The 20,187-nt window shown below is 35.5% G+C and overlaps 1 protein-coding gene across 10 annotated transcripts; it reads left to right on the forward strand.

Annotated features, from left to right (window-relative positions):
• Positions 1-1,260: 1,260 nt before the first annotated feature.
• On the forward strand, positions 1,261-19,083 carry LOC117475740. Of its 10 annotated transcripts, none has more exons than XM_034122060.1 (8): positions 1,273-1,424; positions 1,606-1,632; positions 2,236-2,330; positions 14,728-15,265; positions 15,383-15,477; positions 16,081-16,618; positions 16,736-16,830; positions 17,430-19,083. In XM_034122060.1, the coding sequence occupies exons 1-8, from the start codon at positions 1,278-1,280 to the stop codon at positions 18,739-18,741; spliced, it is 2,847 nt and encodes a 948-aa protein (XP_033977951.1). In that variant the 5' UTR covers positions 1,273-1,277; the 3' UTR covers positions 18,742-19,083. The 10 variants fall into 10 exon arrangements, 9 of the variants coding, with proteins under 9 accessions (XP_033977957.1, XP_033977956.1, XP_033977951.1 ...); XM_034122061.1 differs by having other exon boundaries at positions 1,609-1,632; XM_034122057.1 differs by lacking the exons at positions 1,273-1,424; positions 1,606-1,632; positions 2,236-2,330 and adding exons at positions 13,132-13,292; positions 13,474-13,500; positions 14,104-14,198.
• Positions 19,084-20,187: the final 1,104 nt, after the last annotated feature.

Below are 20,187 nucleotides of genomic sequence, written 5' to 3' on the forward strand. Positions count from 1 at the left end.
TGAAAGATAAGGACATGCACGCCCGCCCATCCCTACACGCAGATCACGCTGGTTAAAACAGTTAACAAAACTAAATGAAACAGCCAAGTGAATTCAGAGTGTGACGTTTAATACTCCTCTCACTTTCGTTTCCTCAAAAGTATGATGCAATGGGTGCGGTTCGAATTCACTTGAAAAAACATACTGGCCAAGGTGAAAACCAGTTTGGTCTTGAATTTAGTACACATATCAATTAAAAGCCAGGTCCTCTGGTCTTTCTTAGGCTGTTCAACAATCATGGGCTGTAATATTCAAAAGCCGCCTAACTGTGGGTATTTGATATTTATAGTATATTTTAACATCATTTGGGGATTTTTCCCAAAGTTTCCTTCTAGCAGTCCTTTCCACTTCCTTTGCTTTAACAAGCTTAATATATACACACCCAGTTTATTATGATGTATCTGTTAAAACTGGTTCACTGAACGTGTTTATATTATTTGTTGATTAAGTGTATTGGTATTTGGGGTGAGATTCCCCAGGTGGCAGTTGGTCACTAATGTATTCCCCCAATAATGAAATCTAATCAAATCCAACATTGACAAGCACAAAAACAGGAAAGAGATGATTGGCTCACAGTTGTTGTGGCAACATCTGATTTATTTGTTCAATTAAAGAAGCAAACCTCATTTAGTCAGCTGCTTGATTTGGAAGTGGGAAAAGAAAAGGGATAGGGATTGAAAAGAATTAGAGTGATCATGAAGATAGTCTATTTTGATTCACATCTTTAGACTCAAATGCTTTTACATTATTCGTAACATTACTAATGGAGGGTTGTAAGGGTAACACATTTGGAATATAATTGACTTGGACTTGGTTGTGAAAACAGTCGGTGGTGGAAAGTCCCTAAGTACATATACTCAAGTACTGTACTCAAGTGAAGTACTTTACTTGAGTATTTCCATTTGTAGCTACTTCGTACAATTCAGAGATAAATCTTGTACTTTTACTCCACTACATTTATTTAATACCTTTAGTTACTTGACAGATTTGGATTAATAATGTGAAATATAATCTACACTTAAAGGTCCCCAATACTGTTTTTCATCAATATATATACAAAACATGTTTCTATATACCAAACCGATAAATAAAAACTAAAGTGAAACCTATAAGAAACATCAGGCTCCCACGCCTCTACATACGTAAGCAAACTGGGCATGGCGACCAAAGATTGGCCTCAACGATTGGCGAAGGGAGGGTTTATAAGCAGCCACTTCATACAGTTTCTTTGAAAACAAATGACATATTCCCAAACTGAAGAAACAATAATACAATATGGAACGTTAGAAGAAATTCTAGAGCAGGGGCTGGCATATGGACGACATGATTCTGTTGGACATAACGACTGCCAGCCCCTTCTTGGGCCGGTCTCAGACCCAAATCCGGTGAGTCAGAACATTTTTAATACATTTTCTGTTTCTCTACATGTATTGTGTTTTGTTTGTATATTCTCCGTGTAACTGGCCTATAAAGTTCTGATATGATAAGCATAGAACTAATAAAACATAAAAAGCCATTACTATAGCATTACTTTTACATTTTTTTACCACCTAACTGTTTCTCCAGAAGAGTTTAGACCCTCTCACCATGCAGGTAAGGTCACTCTACATTATTTTATTTATATATAAATATATTTACTGACTTAGGTTATCTACTTGTATACATATTTGTTTGAGCACTGATGGGAAGAGCTTGAGAACTATTTCATTCATCAAATGCTTTTCCATGCTTATCAAACTTTACAGAAACATTTGAATAGAATATCATTTCCGTTTTCCATGCCATGTGACCCATTGATAACTAAATGGAAACAGCATTGTATTAATATACTGGACGAGTAGACACATCTCTTTTATCTGATTTTATTCTAGAAAAAAAAAAGAAGTTTTAACTTTTACTGAACAATTTCAATTTGAACAGTATTGCTCAGCTTTACTTGTTGACATACAGTGGTCAAACAAAAGCACAGTGCTGTGCGAGACAGTTGCGCCTGCATACTGTAGGTTGGTCTTTGTTTAACTGAAACTAAAATGCAGGATGGAAAAAGAAGCTTTAGAAAATGAAGCACTACCTCAAATGTGCACTCAGCAATACCACAGGCAAAGCATTCAGCCGTTCCTAACAGACGTGTTTTCCACTAATGACAATAAAGACTTTAACATCAGAAGATGGTAACATTTTGTTTTCTCCACTCAGACGGACAGAAGCAGACAACAAGATCCACAAGTGCCTGAGAGTGAAGAGATGTCTTCATCCCCTCCCACCGAGCCAGAACCCTCCTCACCCCAAAGGTATGGTCTAAGAAATAAAATGCTGTATTAACTGAAACTAGTTAAGTAGTAGTTACTAGGTATTGGGTCCCATGAAACTGAGTCAAGTAAACTTAAAAATACAGCTTTCCGTGGGTCGAATGAGTCAATCAGACTGAACTTTAATATTTATTTTTCTCTAACATTGATCAGTCTGCATTCAAGTTACAGAAAGAGACTCAACACGTCACCACAACTTGATATTTAGCAGCTTGTTTTTATTTATCTTTGTCTAAACCTGCTGCAGATCTCAACATGTGAAAGTAAACTTACGCAACTGTGTAATTGTGCTGAACTCCATTATTATGGTTTGTTTCTATTCACAACAAGAAGAGATCTTCAATCCAACACATCGCCCTTTAGCACACTTAGTAAAGTTAAATCAGCCACTGACAATCTGTTAGCTTTTGACAATATGCTTTATGAATTCAGTACATGGAGCATTTTGTGCTAAAAGTTAAATAACAATCTTAAGCATATGATTTTGTCTTGTGAATAAAGTAAAACCTTTATATTTATTTTCTAGGGAAGAAGACCAGCATCTGGAAGATCATCCCGGTGCCACTGATTCTAATTCAATGACGTCAACAACAGCAAATATCAGTCAAAGTCAAAGTGAACGATATAGTATATATTTAGAATTACTAAATGTGTTGTTGGATAACATTCTTATACCAAATCACAATTTAAATAGGAGACAGCGTTCCTTAACACTAGCATATAATAAGCATTACATGGATAATATTGAGCAACAAATAAATGTTCCTGACAAAAAGCTTTTAAAAGAATTCATACATAGGCCTACGTACAAAAAGACGTACAAAAAGACGTGCAAAAAGACGTACAAAAAGACGTACAAATAGCCTTTAAGTCTGCTCTCATTGGTCTTTGCGGGTTGGCAAACCGTCGTGATGGATTTCTGAAAAGTCAGCATTTGGAGCGTGGATCGGAATGCATTGACTCAATGAAATTTCCCCCAGAGTTCCCTGAAACAATCATTGCAACTTTGAGAGAAAATTGGATTGAATTGGTTAACTATTGGTCAATGTCTCCCATTATTAAATTATTTTAAAAATTTTGTGATACTACATTGTGATTTTTATTCAACATAACATGCCTTCTTATGATTTGATTTCAAATACAATGCCATAACTTATTTCGGCATGTTTCAACATATTCACTTTGACTTATTTTAAACCTGCAATACTATGACTTTGTATGACATGATTTACTATGATTTTCTTTCAACATACTATACTTTGACTTTACATTTTTCAACATACCATAATAGTATAGTATGTTGAAAAATGTAATGTATGTTCATAGGATCATAGTATAGTATGATTTTGTATTATATTCACAACATACTATACTATGATATTCTATGACATTGTACTACATACATTAATTTCATTTTTTTCGCCAAAATAAACTTGTATAATAAAGATATATATTCCAAAACCGAAGAAAGAAGACATGGACGACATGTTTCTGTTGGACATAACGACAGCCAGCCCCTGCTTGGGCCGGTCTCAGACCCAAATCTGGTGAGTCAGAACATTTTTAATACATTTTCTGTTTCTCTACATGTATTGTGTTTTGTTTGTATATTCTCCGTGTAACTTTGAAAAACTGGCCTATAAAGTTCTGATATGATAAGCATAGAACTAATAAAACATAAAAAGCCATTACTATAGCATTACTTTTACATTTTATTACCACCTAACTGTTTCTCCAGAGGAGTTCAGACCCTCTCACCATGCAGGTAAGGTCACTCTACATTATTTTATTTATTATTATTTATTTATTTATTTATAAATATATTTACTGACTTAGGTTACATATTTGTTTGAGCACTGATGGGAATAGCTTGAGAACTATTTCATTCATCAAATGCTTTTCCATGCTTATCAAACTTTACAGAAACATTTGAATAGAATATCATTTCCGTTTTCCATGCCATGTGGATTGAATTGGTTAACTATTGTTCAATGTCTCCCATTATAAAAAAAATTACACCATATTTCAACAATGAAGTAGTCAAAGACTTTGTCAGTGATCTTAGGTTATTTTTGGGTAACAGCAGCTTCTTTAAGATTGTCCAGGTCTCGCCGGGCGCTGAGGTGGAGGAGGGAGATTATTTTTTATTACTTTACATTACATTACATTTCATTTAGCTGACGCTTTTATCCAAAGCGACTTACAATTACCAATTACAGGGACATTTTTTAATTGAATAATACTTCATTTTGGTCAGAATTTATGTGACACAAAATTTAATTTTATTGTCATTACTATATTTTGATGTATTTATATATACGTAAACAAATTATATATTTGAACTTAATAAAACATTGACCTTGACCTTTTGTAGTTAAACAAAGGTTTTGGGACTTTTTTGAAAAACTAAATGGCATTCAGACTGTGTTGAATTATTACTATTGGTACAGGTTTTGGAAGGATGCTTTTTTTCTTTCTTTTTTATAATATAATAACGTTGGGTTCCAATTGTAATTAGTGCTCTAATTCTTTTTGAACTCAAGTGTTTGTCTGGAGGTTTGTTGTCTGCATCTGTCCTGAGCTCTTAAATGAAATAAACAATAAAAACTCACATTGAAACTGTGTTGGCTTTGTTCCCTCATTAGCAACTAAATGCCCCTGCCTGTCCAACAGGTGTGTGGACATGAACGAGACACGTAAGTAGGCGAGGACAAAGAAATGGACAAAGAGACAGAGGGTGGATGGAGTAAAGGCAGGAAGGACATCATCCACCTTTGACTATACCCCAAAATCAGCAACTGGATCTCCTACCAAAATGAGTTAAATAAAATAATGCAGAATTTGACAGGACAAAGTAGTTTGAACTATACTTGTTCCTTTATGTTACCTAACAATATAGAAGAAGGGGAAAGGGAACAACCATTCAGTCGTTGTGCATCTTTGTCAAAGGAAAATATATCTCTGCCTCTGATACGCCTGCACAGGTGTGGGATTTCTGAGAAGTTTAGAGGTGTTTTCATTTTTGGTATAAAGTTCTTTTGTTTTTTTTGTGTGATATTTGTTTACATATTATACTATGATATTGTTTTCTGACAAACTATACTTTAATTATTTTATCTCGTGCTGTTCTATGAGTTTTTGTATAAACACTAAACTTTGACTCTTTTTTTACATGATATACTTTTAGACTTTTTAGGATATTTTTGACATGTTATACTATAAAACATATTTCTGACATACTACTTACTTACATATATACTATGATGTTTTTGTTTAAATATTATACAATTTGCTCTTATTGTACGTCGCTTTGGATAAAAGCGTCAGCTAAATGGAAAGTCATACTATGACCTTTTCTCAGATATCTTATGAAACACGACAGTAACACTTTCTATGATATCTTTCCACATACTATACTTTGACTTTGTTTCAGATATTCAATTATATCACCTTTTTCTGACATCTTTTGACATACTCTACAGTTCATTCTTCAACTCAATATACTAAGACTTCAAATGATTTTTTCCAACATACGATTCAATGATTTTTTTCCAACATACAATACCAAGATTGTTTTATGACATCCTATACCATGACTTTTTAACATTTTTGTGATACTACATTGTGATTTTTAACTCAACATAACATGCCTTCTTATGATTTTGTTTCAAATACAATGCCATGACTTATTTCGGTATGTTACAACATATTCACTTTGACTTATTTTAAACCTGCGATAATATGACTTTGTATGACATGATTTACTATGATTTTCTTTCAACATACTACTTTGACTCATAGGATCAAAGTATAGTATGATTTTTTTATTATATTCACAACATACTATACAATGATATCCTATGACATTGTACAAAATACATTCATTTCATTTTTTCCACCAAAATACACTTTGAATTCTGTTATGATATTTTTCCACATTATATGCTTTGACTTTTTTCGTCAAACCGGCTTGATTTTCAAGATATTTTTCAACAAATTTACATTTATTTCCAGATACTACTCAGATATTTCTTTTGGATACATTTCAAAATACAATACCATAGTTTTAAATATTTTTGAAAATACTTTTTTTGACTTTTTTTCAACACAATATGCTATGACTTGTTTTCTGATATTTTTGGACACACTAAACAGTTTTTTATGACAAACTCGTTTGAATTTTGTTAAACATGCTATACTATACCTTTTCATGGTATTTTATAGTTTTTAAAAATACTACACTATGATTTTCTATACTTTTGAGTTACTATACTGTGTTTTTTGACATAAAGATACCTGAACTATGACTATGCCTTTTTTCAGAACCAAGTCATTCTCCAGCTGCTTTCACTTCAGACACAACAGTGCAAAATCAGAGCACTGCATTACATTACAAAAGTAATATTTATTTGATAGTTTTAATTGAGTTTTTTTAATAAACCAAGATATATGGAGGTTGCTCCTTCCTCCAGCTACACAGGGATTGTTTTCAACAGCACAAAAGATAGTGACCCTCTGATTTGATTTCCTTTATTAGTAGTTTCATTACTGATACATGACCTTGTCAGATACCATTGTCTCAGCACACATTGTAATTATTTTTCACATGGAGCTTTAAGAACTGGCACAAACCATATACAAATGAAAATCCCTGTATACAGGATTGATTTCAAACAGAGGAAATAAATTAACACATGTCTGCAAATGGCATGGACACAAGATCAAAACAAAGGGTTCATTCTTGATAAGAAATCATGTCTTTTGTATGTTGTAAACAGACTGTTGGTCCTAAATACGTAAGAACCGGTCTGAGTAGAGTACTTAGCACGATATGTGCAAACATCAGTTTATACTCTGTCTGTTATTTCCTACTTTGTGAGGAAGAGAAGTTAAACAACAAGAAAATACAAAAAAACATGTTAAATATACAAAAATTAAGTACAAAAATCAAGACGTCTAACACCAGAAGTCCACACTGGAGTTCCAGCTTCTTCAGGTTTCAAAACATAAGATTGGTCAAGAGTAAGAATTAAAAAAAGCACACAAATTATTAAAACATTAAATGTTTTTAAGCCCAGAGAATGAGTAAGGCAAGCAAGCTTATACTGTTTATACAGTGAAGATTATTATTTACATTGTGTTCACATCTTATTTATTAACTCTGCCAGCAGTTGAGGTGGGGTTTGTCTCCCCCTAGGGGTTCAAACTAGTGTTACTCTGCAGACAGCAGTGCTGAGTGCAGAAGTAGTATCATGCTTTTAAATCTCTCATTAGAGCTCTTGGAAGAAACCACCATAAAGGCAGTGGCTGGCAACCAGAAGAGCCCACCACAGAACACAAGTCCAGTATGTTGAGAAACACCTGGAGCCTGGTCTGACACTTCCTCCACATCTGGAACAACAGCACGGGGATCAGAAAAAAATTCCTCTGTCTCCTGATGTTGATTTTGGTTCAATTATTTCCATATTGCTTCGCTTAATCCTGGTTATGATATACATATTACAACGAGGCAGAGTGTCACCATGCAGCTGGGGAAAAGGAGGGGAAAAGTGCAGAGCTACTCTGTGACTTTCTAATGTTGAACACAAACAATACACACACCTCTACTGTGGTGAAAGCAGATATGTTGCTCACATGACTACTGTATTGAACGGGGGTTACAGCTTTACCCTAAGAGGCCTGGCTATGAACAACCAAACATACTTTTTACCAACATCTTATGACCAAAAGAACAGAAGTGTGTTAAATAACAGGGTGGAGTCTATATGCAGGATAACTAAGCCGACACTAAACAAACCACTCCATCAGCAGTACTGTATGAGATGAAAGTCACATTAAAGCAGTGAGGAAGCAAGTTGCTGAGAGCGAGACGTTAACTTAGCAGAGTCAGACTCACTCAGGAGGTAAACAGGCCGCTGCAGGGAAGCTGAACTCTTCCACAAGCTGAGATGCCCAATATGCAAGAAGTTAAAAAAGAGAACCAAAACAGTTTTGATCAAAGTCCTCCAGTAAAGCAAGACAACTGCATAAGCTAGGACATGGGGGGTGAGCAGAGCTGTAGTTATAAGTGGCAACCTTTACATGTGAAACAGCAATGAGGATGTTTCAACCACCTTCTTTCCCCTCAGTTAAAAGAAAAAAAACTCAGGCACAGTAAACTTAAAGCCAACTGGTGATCACCGAAAACAACAACTCAGGATTTCTATCATGGTCAAGTGCAGATGAGGACTCAGACTTGAAAGCACCAAGAGAGTTTTTTTTAAGAACCATTCAGGAGTAACCCAGAAGAAACAAAATGTGGCCAATTGTATTGAGGAAGGAGAAAGAATGTAGTATTTACTGGAGTTACTTCACCCAAAATCAGCCTCTATTGAGAATGCCACAATGAGAGCAACAGGAGGTGAATCAATGAGACTGGAAAACTGCAACATGGGCAGCTAACGCTCTGTGGGACAGACAGATGTGTAGGGGTAAAAGAAAAACGGAGCATTAATTAAATGTATGCCTAAACATCAGACTAAAAACTTGTCTAAAAAACATGGCCGCCTGTTGAATCTGGGATGAGCTCACAGTAAGCAAAGCTTGAGGAAAACATTTGACAACAACCGAGCCAATGTTAAAGAACTGCTCCCAACCCAAGGGTGCCCACAGATAGTGTGCCTGCACTTCTAAAAACTGCAAGAGTGACACAATGTCAGTGCTTGATATAAATACAGTGTATATGCGTTGAGAGAGTGTCGGCCGCTGGATGGATCAGGTCTCATGGCGGCGTCTCTGCATTGTTAGTCGTGGTCTTTTTCTTCACTGGCTTCTTCACTGTCTTGGTTTGAGTCTTTGAGAGAGAGAGGAGCAACTACAAAAGGAAAAGAAAGAGACACAACTATTCAATATAAAAATGGATAGCAGCTCAAACGGTTCAACCTAAGTTGGGTGAGACAAAGGGTTTTAGAAATCACACAGAGTCTTGTCTGGTCTGAAAATAACCCTGACTGAAGTGAATGGGAAACAGAGCAAACATTTGTAGAACAAAAGTGTAATGTAACCCCTTTTCACTTGAGAATATACACTTTTATCAAAAGACCTGCATTGCAAATTAAGAACATAAGGTTTGAAAGATAAGGACATGCACGCCCGCCCATCCCTACACGCAGATCACGCTGGTTAAAACAGTTAACAAAACTAAATGAAACAGCCAAGTGAATTCAGAGTGTGACGTTTAATACTCCTCTCACTTTCGTTTCCTCAAAAGTATGATGCAATGTGTGCGGTTCGAATTCACTTGAAAAAACATACTGGCCAAGGTGAAAACCAGTTTGGTCTTGAATTTAGTACACATATCAATTAAAAGCCAGGTCCTCTGGTCTTTCTTAGGCTGTTCAACAATCATGGGCTGTAATATTCAAAAGCCGCCTAACTGTGGGTATTTGATATTTATAGTATATTTTAACATCATTTGGGGATTTTCCCCTAAAGTTTCCTTCTAGCAGTCCTTTCCACTTCCTTTGCATTAACAAGCTTAATATATACACACCCAGTTTATTATGATGTATCTGTTAAAACTGGTTCACTGAACGTGTTTATATTATTTGTTGATTAAGTGTATTGGTATATGGGGTGAGATTCCCCAGGTGGCAGTTGGTCACTAATGTATTCCCCCAATAATGAAATCTAATCAAATCCAACATTGACAAGCACAAAAACAGGAAAGAGATGATTGGCTCACAGTTGTTGTGGCAACATCTGATGTATTTGTTAAATTAAAGAAGCAAACCTCATTTAGCCAGCTGCTTGATTTGGAAGTTGGAAAAGAAAAGGGACAGTGTACCTGCACTTTGCTCTAAAAACTGCAAGAGTACCACAATGTCATTGCTTGATATATATATATATATATATATATGTACAGTGTATATGCGTTGAGAGAGTGTCGGCCGCTGGATGGATCAGGCCTCATGGCGGCGTCTCTGCATTGTTAGTCGTGGTCTTTTTCTTCACTGGCTTCTTCACTGTCTTGGTTTGAGTCTTTGAGAGAGAGAGGAGGAACAGGTCAAATGAACACAGTTGATTTAACAACTACAAAAGGAAAAGAAAGAGACACAACTATTCAATATAAAAATGGATAGCAGCTCAAACGGTTCAACCTAAGTTGGGTGAGACAAAGGGTTTTAGAAATCAAACAGAGTCTTGTCTGGTCTGAAAATAACCCTGACTGAAGTGAATGGGAAACAGAGCAAACATTTGTAGGACAAAAGTGTAATGTAACCCCTTTCCACTTGAGAATATAAACCTTTATCAAAAGACCTGCATTGCAAAGTAAGAACATAAGGTTTGAAAGATAAGGACATGCACGCCCGCCCATCCCTACACGCAGATCACGCTGGTTAAAACAGTTAACAAAACTAAATGAAACAGCCAAGTGAATTCAGAGTGTGACGTTTAATACACCTCTCACTTTCGTTTCCTCAAAAGTATGATGCAATGTGTGCGGTTCGAATTCACTTGAAAAAACATACTGGCCAAGGTGAAAACCAGTTTGGTCTTGAATTTAGTACACATATCAATTAAAAGCCAGGTCCTCTGGTCTTTCTTAGGCTGTTCAACAATCATGGGCTGTAATATTCAAAAGCCACCTAACTGTGGGTATTTGATATTTATAGTATATTTTAACATCATTTGGGGATTTTTCCCAAAGTTTCCTTCTAGCAGTCCTTTCCACTTCCTTTGCATTAACAAGCTTATTATATACACACCCAGTTTATTATGATGTATCTGTTAAAACTGGTTCACTGAACGTGTTTATATTATTTGTTGATTAAGTGTATTGGTATTTGGGGTGAGATTCCCCAGGTGGCATAGTTGGTCACTAATGTATTCCCCCAATAATGAAATCTAATCAAATCCAACATTGACAAGCACAAAAACAGGAAAGAGATGATTGGCTCACAGTTGTTGTGGCAACATCTGATTTATTTGTTCAATTAAAGAAGCAAACCTCATTTAGCCAGCTGCTTGATTTGGAAGTTGGAAAAGAAAAGGGACAGTGTACCTGCACTTTGCTCTAAAAACTGCAAGAGTACCACAATGTCATTGCTTGATATATATATATATGTACAGTGTATATGCGTTGAGAGAGTGTCGGCCGCTGGATGGATCAGGCCTCATGGCGGCGTCTCTGCATTGTTAGTCGTGGTCTTTTTCTTCACTGGCTTCTTCACTGTCTTGGTTTGAGGTTTTGAGAGAGAGAGGAGGAGCAGGTCAAATGAACACAGTTGATTTAACAACTACAAAAGGAAAAGAAAGAGACACAACTATTCAATATAAAAATGGATAGCAGCTCAAACGGTGAGACAGAGGGTTTTAGAAATCACACAGAGTCTTGTCTGGTCTGAAAATAACCCTGACTGAAGTGAATGGGAAACAGAGCAAACATTTGTAGAACAAAAGTGTAATGTAACCCCTTTTCACTTGAGAATATACACTTTTATCAAAAGACCTGCATTGCAAATTAAGAACATAAGGTTTGAAAGATAAGGACATGCACGCCCGCCCATCCCTACACGCAGATCACGCTGGTTAAAACAGTTAACAAAACTAAATGAAACAGCCAAGTGAATTCAGAGTGTGACGTTTAATACTCCTCTCACTTTCGTTTCCTCAAAAGTATGATGCAATGTGTGCGGTTCGAATTCACTTGAAAAAACATACTGGCCAAGGTGAAAACCAGTCTGGTCTTGGATTTAGTACACATATCAATTAAAAGCCAGGTCCTCTGGTCTTTTTTAGGCTGTTCAACAATCATGGGCTGTAATATTCAAAAGCCACCTAACTGTGGGTATTTGATATTTATAGTATATTTTAACATCATTTGGGGATTTTTCCCAAAGTTTCCTTCTAGCAGTCCTTTCCACTTCCTTTGCATTAACAAGCTTATTATATACACACCCAGTTTATTATGATGTATCTGTTAAAACTGGTTCACTGAACGTGTTTATATTATTTGTTGATTAAGTGTATTGGTATTTGGGGTGAGATTCCCCAGGTGGCATAGTTGGTCACTAATGTATTCCCCCAATAATGAAATCTAATCAAATCCAACATTGACAAGCACAAAAACAGGAAAGAGATGATTGGCTCACAGTTGTTGTGGCAACATCTGATTTATTTGTTCAATTAAAGAAGCAAACCTCATTTAGTCAGCTGCTTGATTTGGAAGTGGGAAAATAAAAGGGATAGGGATTGAAAAGAATTAGAGTGATCATGAAGATAGTCTATTTTGATTCACATCTTTAGACTCAAATGCTTTTACATTATTGGTAACATTACTAATGGAGGGTTGTAAGGGTAACACATTTGGAATATAATTGACTTGGACTTGGTTGTGAAAACAGTCGGTGGTGGAAAGTCCCTAAATACATATACTCAAGTACTGTACTTAAGTGAAGTACTTTACTTGAGTATTTCCATTTGTAGCTACTTCGTACAATTCAGAGATAAATCTTGTACTTTTACTCCACTACATTTATTTAATACCTTTAGTTACTTGACAGATTTGGATTAATAATGTGAAATATAATCTACACTTAAAGGTTCCCAATACTGTTTTTCATCAATATATATACAAAACATGTTTCTATATACCAAACCGATAAATAAAAACTAAAGTGAAACCTATAAGAAACATCAGGCTCCCACGCCTCTACATACGTAAGTAAACTGGGCATGGCGACCAAAGATTGGCCTCAACGATTGGCGAAGGGAGGGTTTATAAGCAGCCACTTCAAACAGTTTCTTTCAAAATAAATGAAATATTCCAAAACTGAAGAAACAATAATACAACATGTAACGTTAGAAGAAATTCTAGAACAGGGGCTGGCATATGGACGACATGATTCTGTTGGACATAACGACTGCCAGCCCCTTCTTGGGCCGGTCTCAGACCCAAATCCGGTGAGTCAGAACATTTTTAATACATTTTCTGTTTCTCTACATGTATTGTGTTTTGTTTGTATATTCTCCGTGTAACTGGCCTATAAAGTTCTGATATGATAAGCATAGAACTAATAAAACATAAAAAGCCATTACTATAGCATTACTTTTACATTTTTTTACCACCTAACTGTTTCTCCAGAAGAGTTTAGACCCTCTCACCATGCAGGTAAGGTCACTCTACATTATTTTATTTATATATAAATATATTTACTGACTTAGGTTATCTACTTGTATACATATTTGTTTGAGCATTGATGGGAAGAGCTTGAGAACTATTTCATTCATCAAATGCTTTTCCATGCTTATCAAACTTTACAGAAACATTTGAATAGAATATCATTTCCGTTTTCCATGCCATGTGACCCATTGATAACTAAATGGAAACAGCATTGTATTAATATACTGGACGAGTAGACACATCTCTTTTATCTGATTTTATTCTAGAAAAAAAAAAGAAGTTTTAACTTTTACTGAACAATTTCAATTTGAACAGTATTGCTCAGCTTTACTTGTTGACATACAGTGGTCAAACAAAAGCACAGTGCTGTGCGAGACTGTTGCGCCTGCATACTGTAGGTTGGTCTTTGTTTAACTGAAACTAAAATGCAGGATGGAAAAAGAAGCTTTAGAAAATGAAGCACTACCTCAAATGTGCACTCAGCAATACCACAGGCAAAGCATTCAGCCGTTCCTAACAGACGTGTTTTCCACTAATGACAATAAAGACTTTAACATCAGAAGATGGTAACATTTTGTTTTCTCCACTCAGACGGACACAAGCAGACAACAAGATCGACAAGTGCCTGAGAGTCAAGAGATGTCTTCATCCACTCCCCCCGAGCCAGAACCCTCCTCACCCCAAAGGTATCGTCTAAGAAATCAAATGCTGTATTAACTGAAACTAGTTAAGTAGTAGTTACTAGGTATTGGGTCCCATGAAACTGAGTCAGGTAAACTTAAAAATACAGCTTTCCGTGGGTCGAATGAGTCAATCATACTGAACTTTAATATTTATTTTTCTCTAACATTGATCAGTCTGCATTCAAGTTACAGAAAGAGACTTAACACGTCACCACAACTTGATATTTAACAGCTTGTTTTTATTTATCTTTGTCCAAACCTTCTTCAGATCTCAATGCAAAATATAAACATGTGAAAGTAAACTTACGCAACTGATCATTTGTTTTTTTTCTCCTGGCTGTGTAATTGTACTGAACTCCAGTATATAGCATTATATATATATACAGTTTGTTTCTATTCACAACAATAGCTTTTGACAATACACTTTATGAATTCAGTACATGGAGCATTGCTGTGCTAAAAGTTAAATAACAATCTTAAGCATATGATTTTGTCCTGTGAATAAAGTCAAACCTTTATATTTATTTTCTAGGGAAAAAGACCAGCATCAGGAAGATCGTCCCAGTGCCACTGATTCTAATTCAATGACGTCAACAACAGCAAATAAACAAATTGTGTCGACTGCAAATCTTATACCAATCACCATGGATAATGAAGCTATAAAAGTTTCTGACAAAAAGTCAAGTATTAATCGAGAAATGAAACGTAACTTAGGTATAGAAGAAACATCGGCCATGCCACCTTCCTTAAAAAGACGTCTTAAGGATCAGGATAATCAATATGCTGCAGAAATGAAAGGTGGTGAAATTCAGATGTTCGATGAGGTTCAACGAAGCGATGTCGCAACACACACGGAGAGCATCTTATGTGAACATATAGATGAAACTTTGCAGAGACGTCCAACTGAAGTTAAAAACAATGATTTAAACACCCATTATAGTCCATGTTCGATGAGAGAAGGTGATATTGATCCCACTGACCTAAATCCAATCGACCAGTTTGATGTAAATGTTTCTGTTGGACACGACGACTGCCAGCCCCTGCATGGGCTGGTCTCATACCCAAATCTGGTGAGTCAGAACATTTTCAATACATTTTCTGTTTTTCTACATGTATTGTGTTTTGTTTGTATATTCTCCGTGTGACTTTGAAAAACTGGCCTATAAAGTTCTGTTTTCTCCACTCAGACGGACAGAAGCACACAACAAGATCCACAAGTGCCTGAGAGTCAAGAGATGTCTTCATCCACTCCCACCGAGCCAGAACCATCCTCACCCCAAAGGTATGGTCTAATAAATAAAATGCTGTATTAACTGAAACTAGTTAAGTAGTAGTTACTAGGTATTGGGTCCCATGAAACTGAGTCAGGTAAATGTAAAAATACAGCTTTCCGTGGGTCGAATGAGTCAATCATACTGAACCTTAATATTTATTTTTCTCTAACATTGATCACTCTGCATTCAAGTTACAGAAAGAGACTTAACACGTCACCACAACTTGATATTTAACAGCTTGTTTTTATTTATCTTTGTCCAAACCTTCTGCAGATCTCAATGCAAAATATAAACATGTGAAAGTAAACTTATGCAACTGATCATTTGTTTTTTTTCTCCTGGCTGTGTAATTGTACTGAACTCCAGTATATAGCATTATATATATATATACAGTTTGTTTCTATTCACAACAAGAAGAGATCTTCAATCCAACACATCGCCCTTTAGCACACTTAACTAAGTTAAATCAGCCACTGACAATCTGTTAGCTTTTGACAATACACTTTATGAATTCAGTACATGGAGCATTGTTGTGCTAAAAGTTAAATAACAATCTTAAGCATATGATTTTGTCCTGTGAATAAAGTCAAACCTTTATATTTATTTTCTAGGGAAAAAGACCAGCATCAGGAAGATCGTCCCGGTGCCATTCATTCTAATTCAGGGACATCAACAACAGCAAATAAACAAAATATGTCGACTGCAAATCTTATACCAATCACCATGGATAATGAAGCTATAAAAGTTTCTGACAAAAAGTCAAGTATTAATCGAGAAATGAAACGTAACTTAGGTATAGAAGAAACATCAGCCATGCCACCTTCCTTAAAAAGACGTCTTAAGGATCAGGATAATCAATATGCTGCAGAAATGAAAGGTGGTGAAATTCAGATGTTCGATGAGGTTCAACGAAGCGATGTCGCAACACACACAGAGAGCATCTTATGTGAACATATAGATGAAACTTTGCAGAGACGTCCAACTGAAGTTAAAAACAATGATTTAAACACCCATTATAGTCCATGTTCGATGAGAGAAGGTGATATTGATCCCACTGACCTAAATCCAATCGACCAGTTTGATGTAAATGTTTCTGTTGGACACGACGACTGCCAGCCCCTGCATGGGCTGGTCTCATACCCAAATCTGGTGAGTCAGAACATTTTCAATACATTTTCTGTTTTTCTACATGTATTGTGTTTTGTTTGTATATTCTCCGTGTAACTTTGAAAAACTGGCCTATAAAGTTCTGTTTTCTCCACTCAGACGGACAGAAGCACACAACAAGATCCACAAGTGCCTGAGAGTGAAGAGATGTCTTCATCCACTCCCACCGAGCCAGAACCCTCCTCACCCCAAAGGTATGGTCTAAGAAATAAAATGCTGTATTAACTGAAACTAGTTAAGTAGTAGTTACTAGGTATTGGGTCCCATGGAACTGAGTCAGGTAAATGTAAAAATACAGCTTTCCGTGGGTCGAATGAGTCAATCATACTGAACTTTAATATTTATTTTTCTCTAACATTGATCACTCTGCATTCAAGTTACAGAAAGAGACTTAACACGTCACCACAACTTGATATTTAACAGCTTGTTTTTATTTATCTTTGTCTAAACCTGCAGATCTCAATGCAAAATATAAACATGTGAAAGTAAACTTATGCAACTGATGATTTGTTTTTTTCTCCTGGCTGTGTAATTGTACTGAACTCCAGTATATAGCATTATATATATATATACAGTTTGTTTCTATTCACAACAAGAAGAGATCTTCAATCCAACACATCGCCCTTTAGCACACTTAACTAAGTTAAATCAGCCATTGACAATCTGTTAGCTTTTGACAATACACTTTATGAATTCAGTACATGGAGCATTGTTGTGCTAAAAGTTAAATAACAATCTTAAGCATATGATTTTGTCCTTTGAATAAAGTAACACCTTTATATTTATTTTGTAGGGAAGAAGACCAGCTTCAGGAACATCCTCCCTGTGCCACTGATTCTAATTCAATGACGTCAACAACAGCAAATAAACAAAATATGTCGACTGCAAATCTTATACCAAATTACAGCATGAATAATTGGAGACAGAGTTCCCTTAAACCAAAATATAGTAAGCGTTACATGGATAATTCTGAGCAACAAACAAATGTTTCTGACAAAAAGCAACTGTCTCCAACAGAAATCATGACATTTTTAACAACGTGGTGCGGTAGACCTTTGCCAAAACACCATCTTAAAGACCATCATCAGGAAGATCGTATACCAAGGGCCATGAATAATTATAAGAAACTAATACAAATTTCTGACAAAAACTTACTTTTTAATCATGTAATGACACTTAATTCAGAAATAGAAGAAGGATGCAGTATTTATAAGGCCATGCCACCTTTCTTAAAACTCCCTCTTATGGATCAGGATAATCAATATGCATTTGGTGCTATAGAAATGAAAAGTGGTGAAATTCAGATGTTCAATGTGATACAACGAAGCGATGTCACAACACACACAGAGAGAGTCTTATGCACAAATATAGATGAAACTTTGCAGTTATGTGGAATTGAAGTTAAAAACATTTATATGTTCACCCTTAATAGTCCATGTTTGATGAGAGAACATAAGATAGATAAGAAAGATAAAGATAAGAAAGATAAAGATAAGAAAGATAAAAATCCCTGTATGTTACATCTTGTAGAGAAAGCCCGTCAATGGCACAGTGAATTTGGCATTAACACTATAGTGTTCTTCAAAAAGCCTTGGGGACTAAATGGACCAGATATCTTTAAAGATCTCCTGTATTCTGAGGTCTCATGTACCAGCAGTGCTTTTCATCTATATGTTGACTTGTGCAAGGAACATCGCTTTACACTGGACAACAAATTCAGACAAGATAATAAGGCTATATTCCGTCTTATCGGAAAGGTTAAAAGAAAAGAAAAACTCAAGAAAACTATTGAATCTATTCTCAGTAAACTTCAGGATAAGGCGGAAAAAAGGCGGAAAAAAAGTCAGCATTTGGAGAATGGAAGGGAATACATCAAGTCACTCACATTTCCCCCAGAGGTCCATGATGAAATCATTGACATTTTGACAAATAATTGGGATCAAATGGTTAACGATAGTTCAATGTCTCTCATTATTCAAAAAATAACATCATATTTCAACATTGCAGTCGTTAAACTCTTTGTCAGAGATCTTAGGTTAGATCTGGGTAACAGTGGCTTCTTTCAGATTTATCAGGTCCCGCCGGGCCCTGAGGTGGAGGAGTGAGATTATGTTCAATTGATTAAAACTTCATTTTGATCACAATTTATTATGTGATACAAAATGTATTTTTATTGTCATTACTATATTTTGAAATATGTAAAGAAATATGTATTTGAATTTAACAAAACATTTACCTTAACCTTTTGTAGTTAAACAAAGGTATTGGTTTTTTTTTTAAACACTAAATGGCATTCATTTTTTTAATAATAATATAATAACGTTGGGTTCCAATTGTAATTAGTGCTCTAATTATTTTTGAACTCAAGTGTTTGTCTGGATGTTTGTTGTCTGCATCTGTCCTGAGCTCTTAAATAAAATAAATAATAAAAACTCACATTGAAACTGTGTTGGCTTTGTTTCCTCATTAGCAACTAAATGTCCCCGTCTGTCCAACAGGTGTGTGGACATGAACGAGACACGTAAGTAGGTGAGGACAAAGAAATGGACAAAGAGACAGAGGGTGGATGGAGTAAAGGCAGGAAGGACATCATCCACATTTGACTATACCCCAAAATCAGCAACTGGATCTCCTACTAAAATGAGTTAAATAACATAATGCAGAATTTGACAGGACAAAGTAGTTTGAACTATACGTGTTCCTTTATGTTACCTAACAATATAGAAGAAGGGGAAAGGGAACAACCATTCAGTCGTTGTGCGTCTTTGTCACAGGAAAATATCTCTCTGCCTCTGATACGCCTGCACAGGTGTGGGATTTCTGAGAAGTTTAGAGGTGTTTTCATTTTTGGTATAAAGTTGTTTTGGTTTTTTGTGTGATATTTGTTTACATATTATACTATGATATTGTTTTCTGACAAACTATACTTTAATTGTTTTATCTCATGCTGTTCTATGAGTTTTTGTATAAACACTCAACTTTTACTTTTTTTGTACATAATATACTATGTCTTTTTTTACTATGCTCTATTTTCAAATACTTTACGATGAATTTTCTCAACATGATATACTTTTAGACTTTTTAAGATATTTTTGACCTACTCTACAATTACTTTTTTTCACATGTTATACTATAAAACATGTTTTAAAGGGAGGTGTGTGGCGTAGTGGAATATTGCGTTGGTGTTCAGATCAGGGGAGCACAGGTTCAAACCCCACTGCAGTCAGCATGTCGTTGTGTCCCTGGGCAAGACACTTCACCTTCTCCTACTTACATATATACTATGATGTTTTTGTTTAAATATTATACAATTTGCTATTATTCTAAGTCGCTTTGGATAAAAGCGTCAGCTAAATGGAAAGTCATGCTATGACCTTTTCTCAGATATCTTATGAAACACGACAGTAACATTTTCTATGATATCTTTCCACATACTATACTTTGACTTTTTTTTCAGACATTCAATTATATCACCTTTTTCTGACATCTTTTGACATACTCTACAATTAATTGTTCAACTCAATATACTAAGACTTCAAATGATTTTTTCC

Source organism: Trematomus bernacchii, unplaced genomic scaffold, assembly GCF_902827165.1.
Source record: "Trematomus bernacchii unplaced genomic scaffold, fTreBer1.1, whole genome shotgun sequence".
Classification (NCBI taxonomy): Eukaryota; Metazoa; Chordata; class Actinopteri; order Perciformes; family Nototheniidae; genus Trematomus; species Trematomus bernacchii.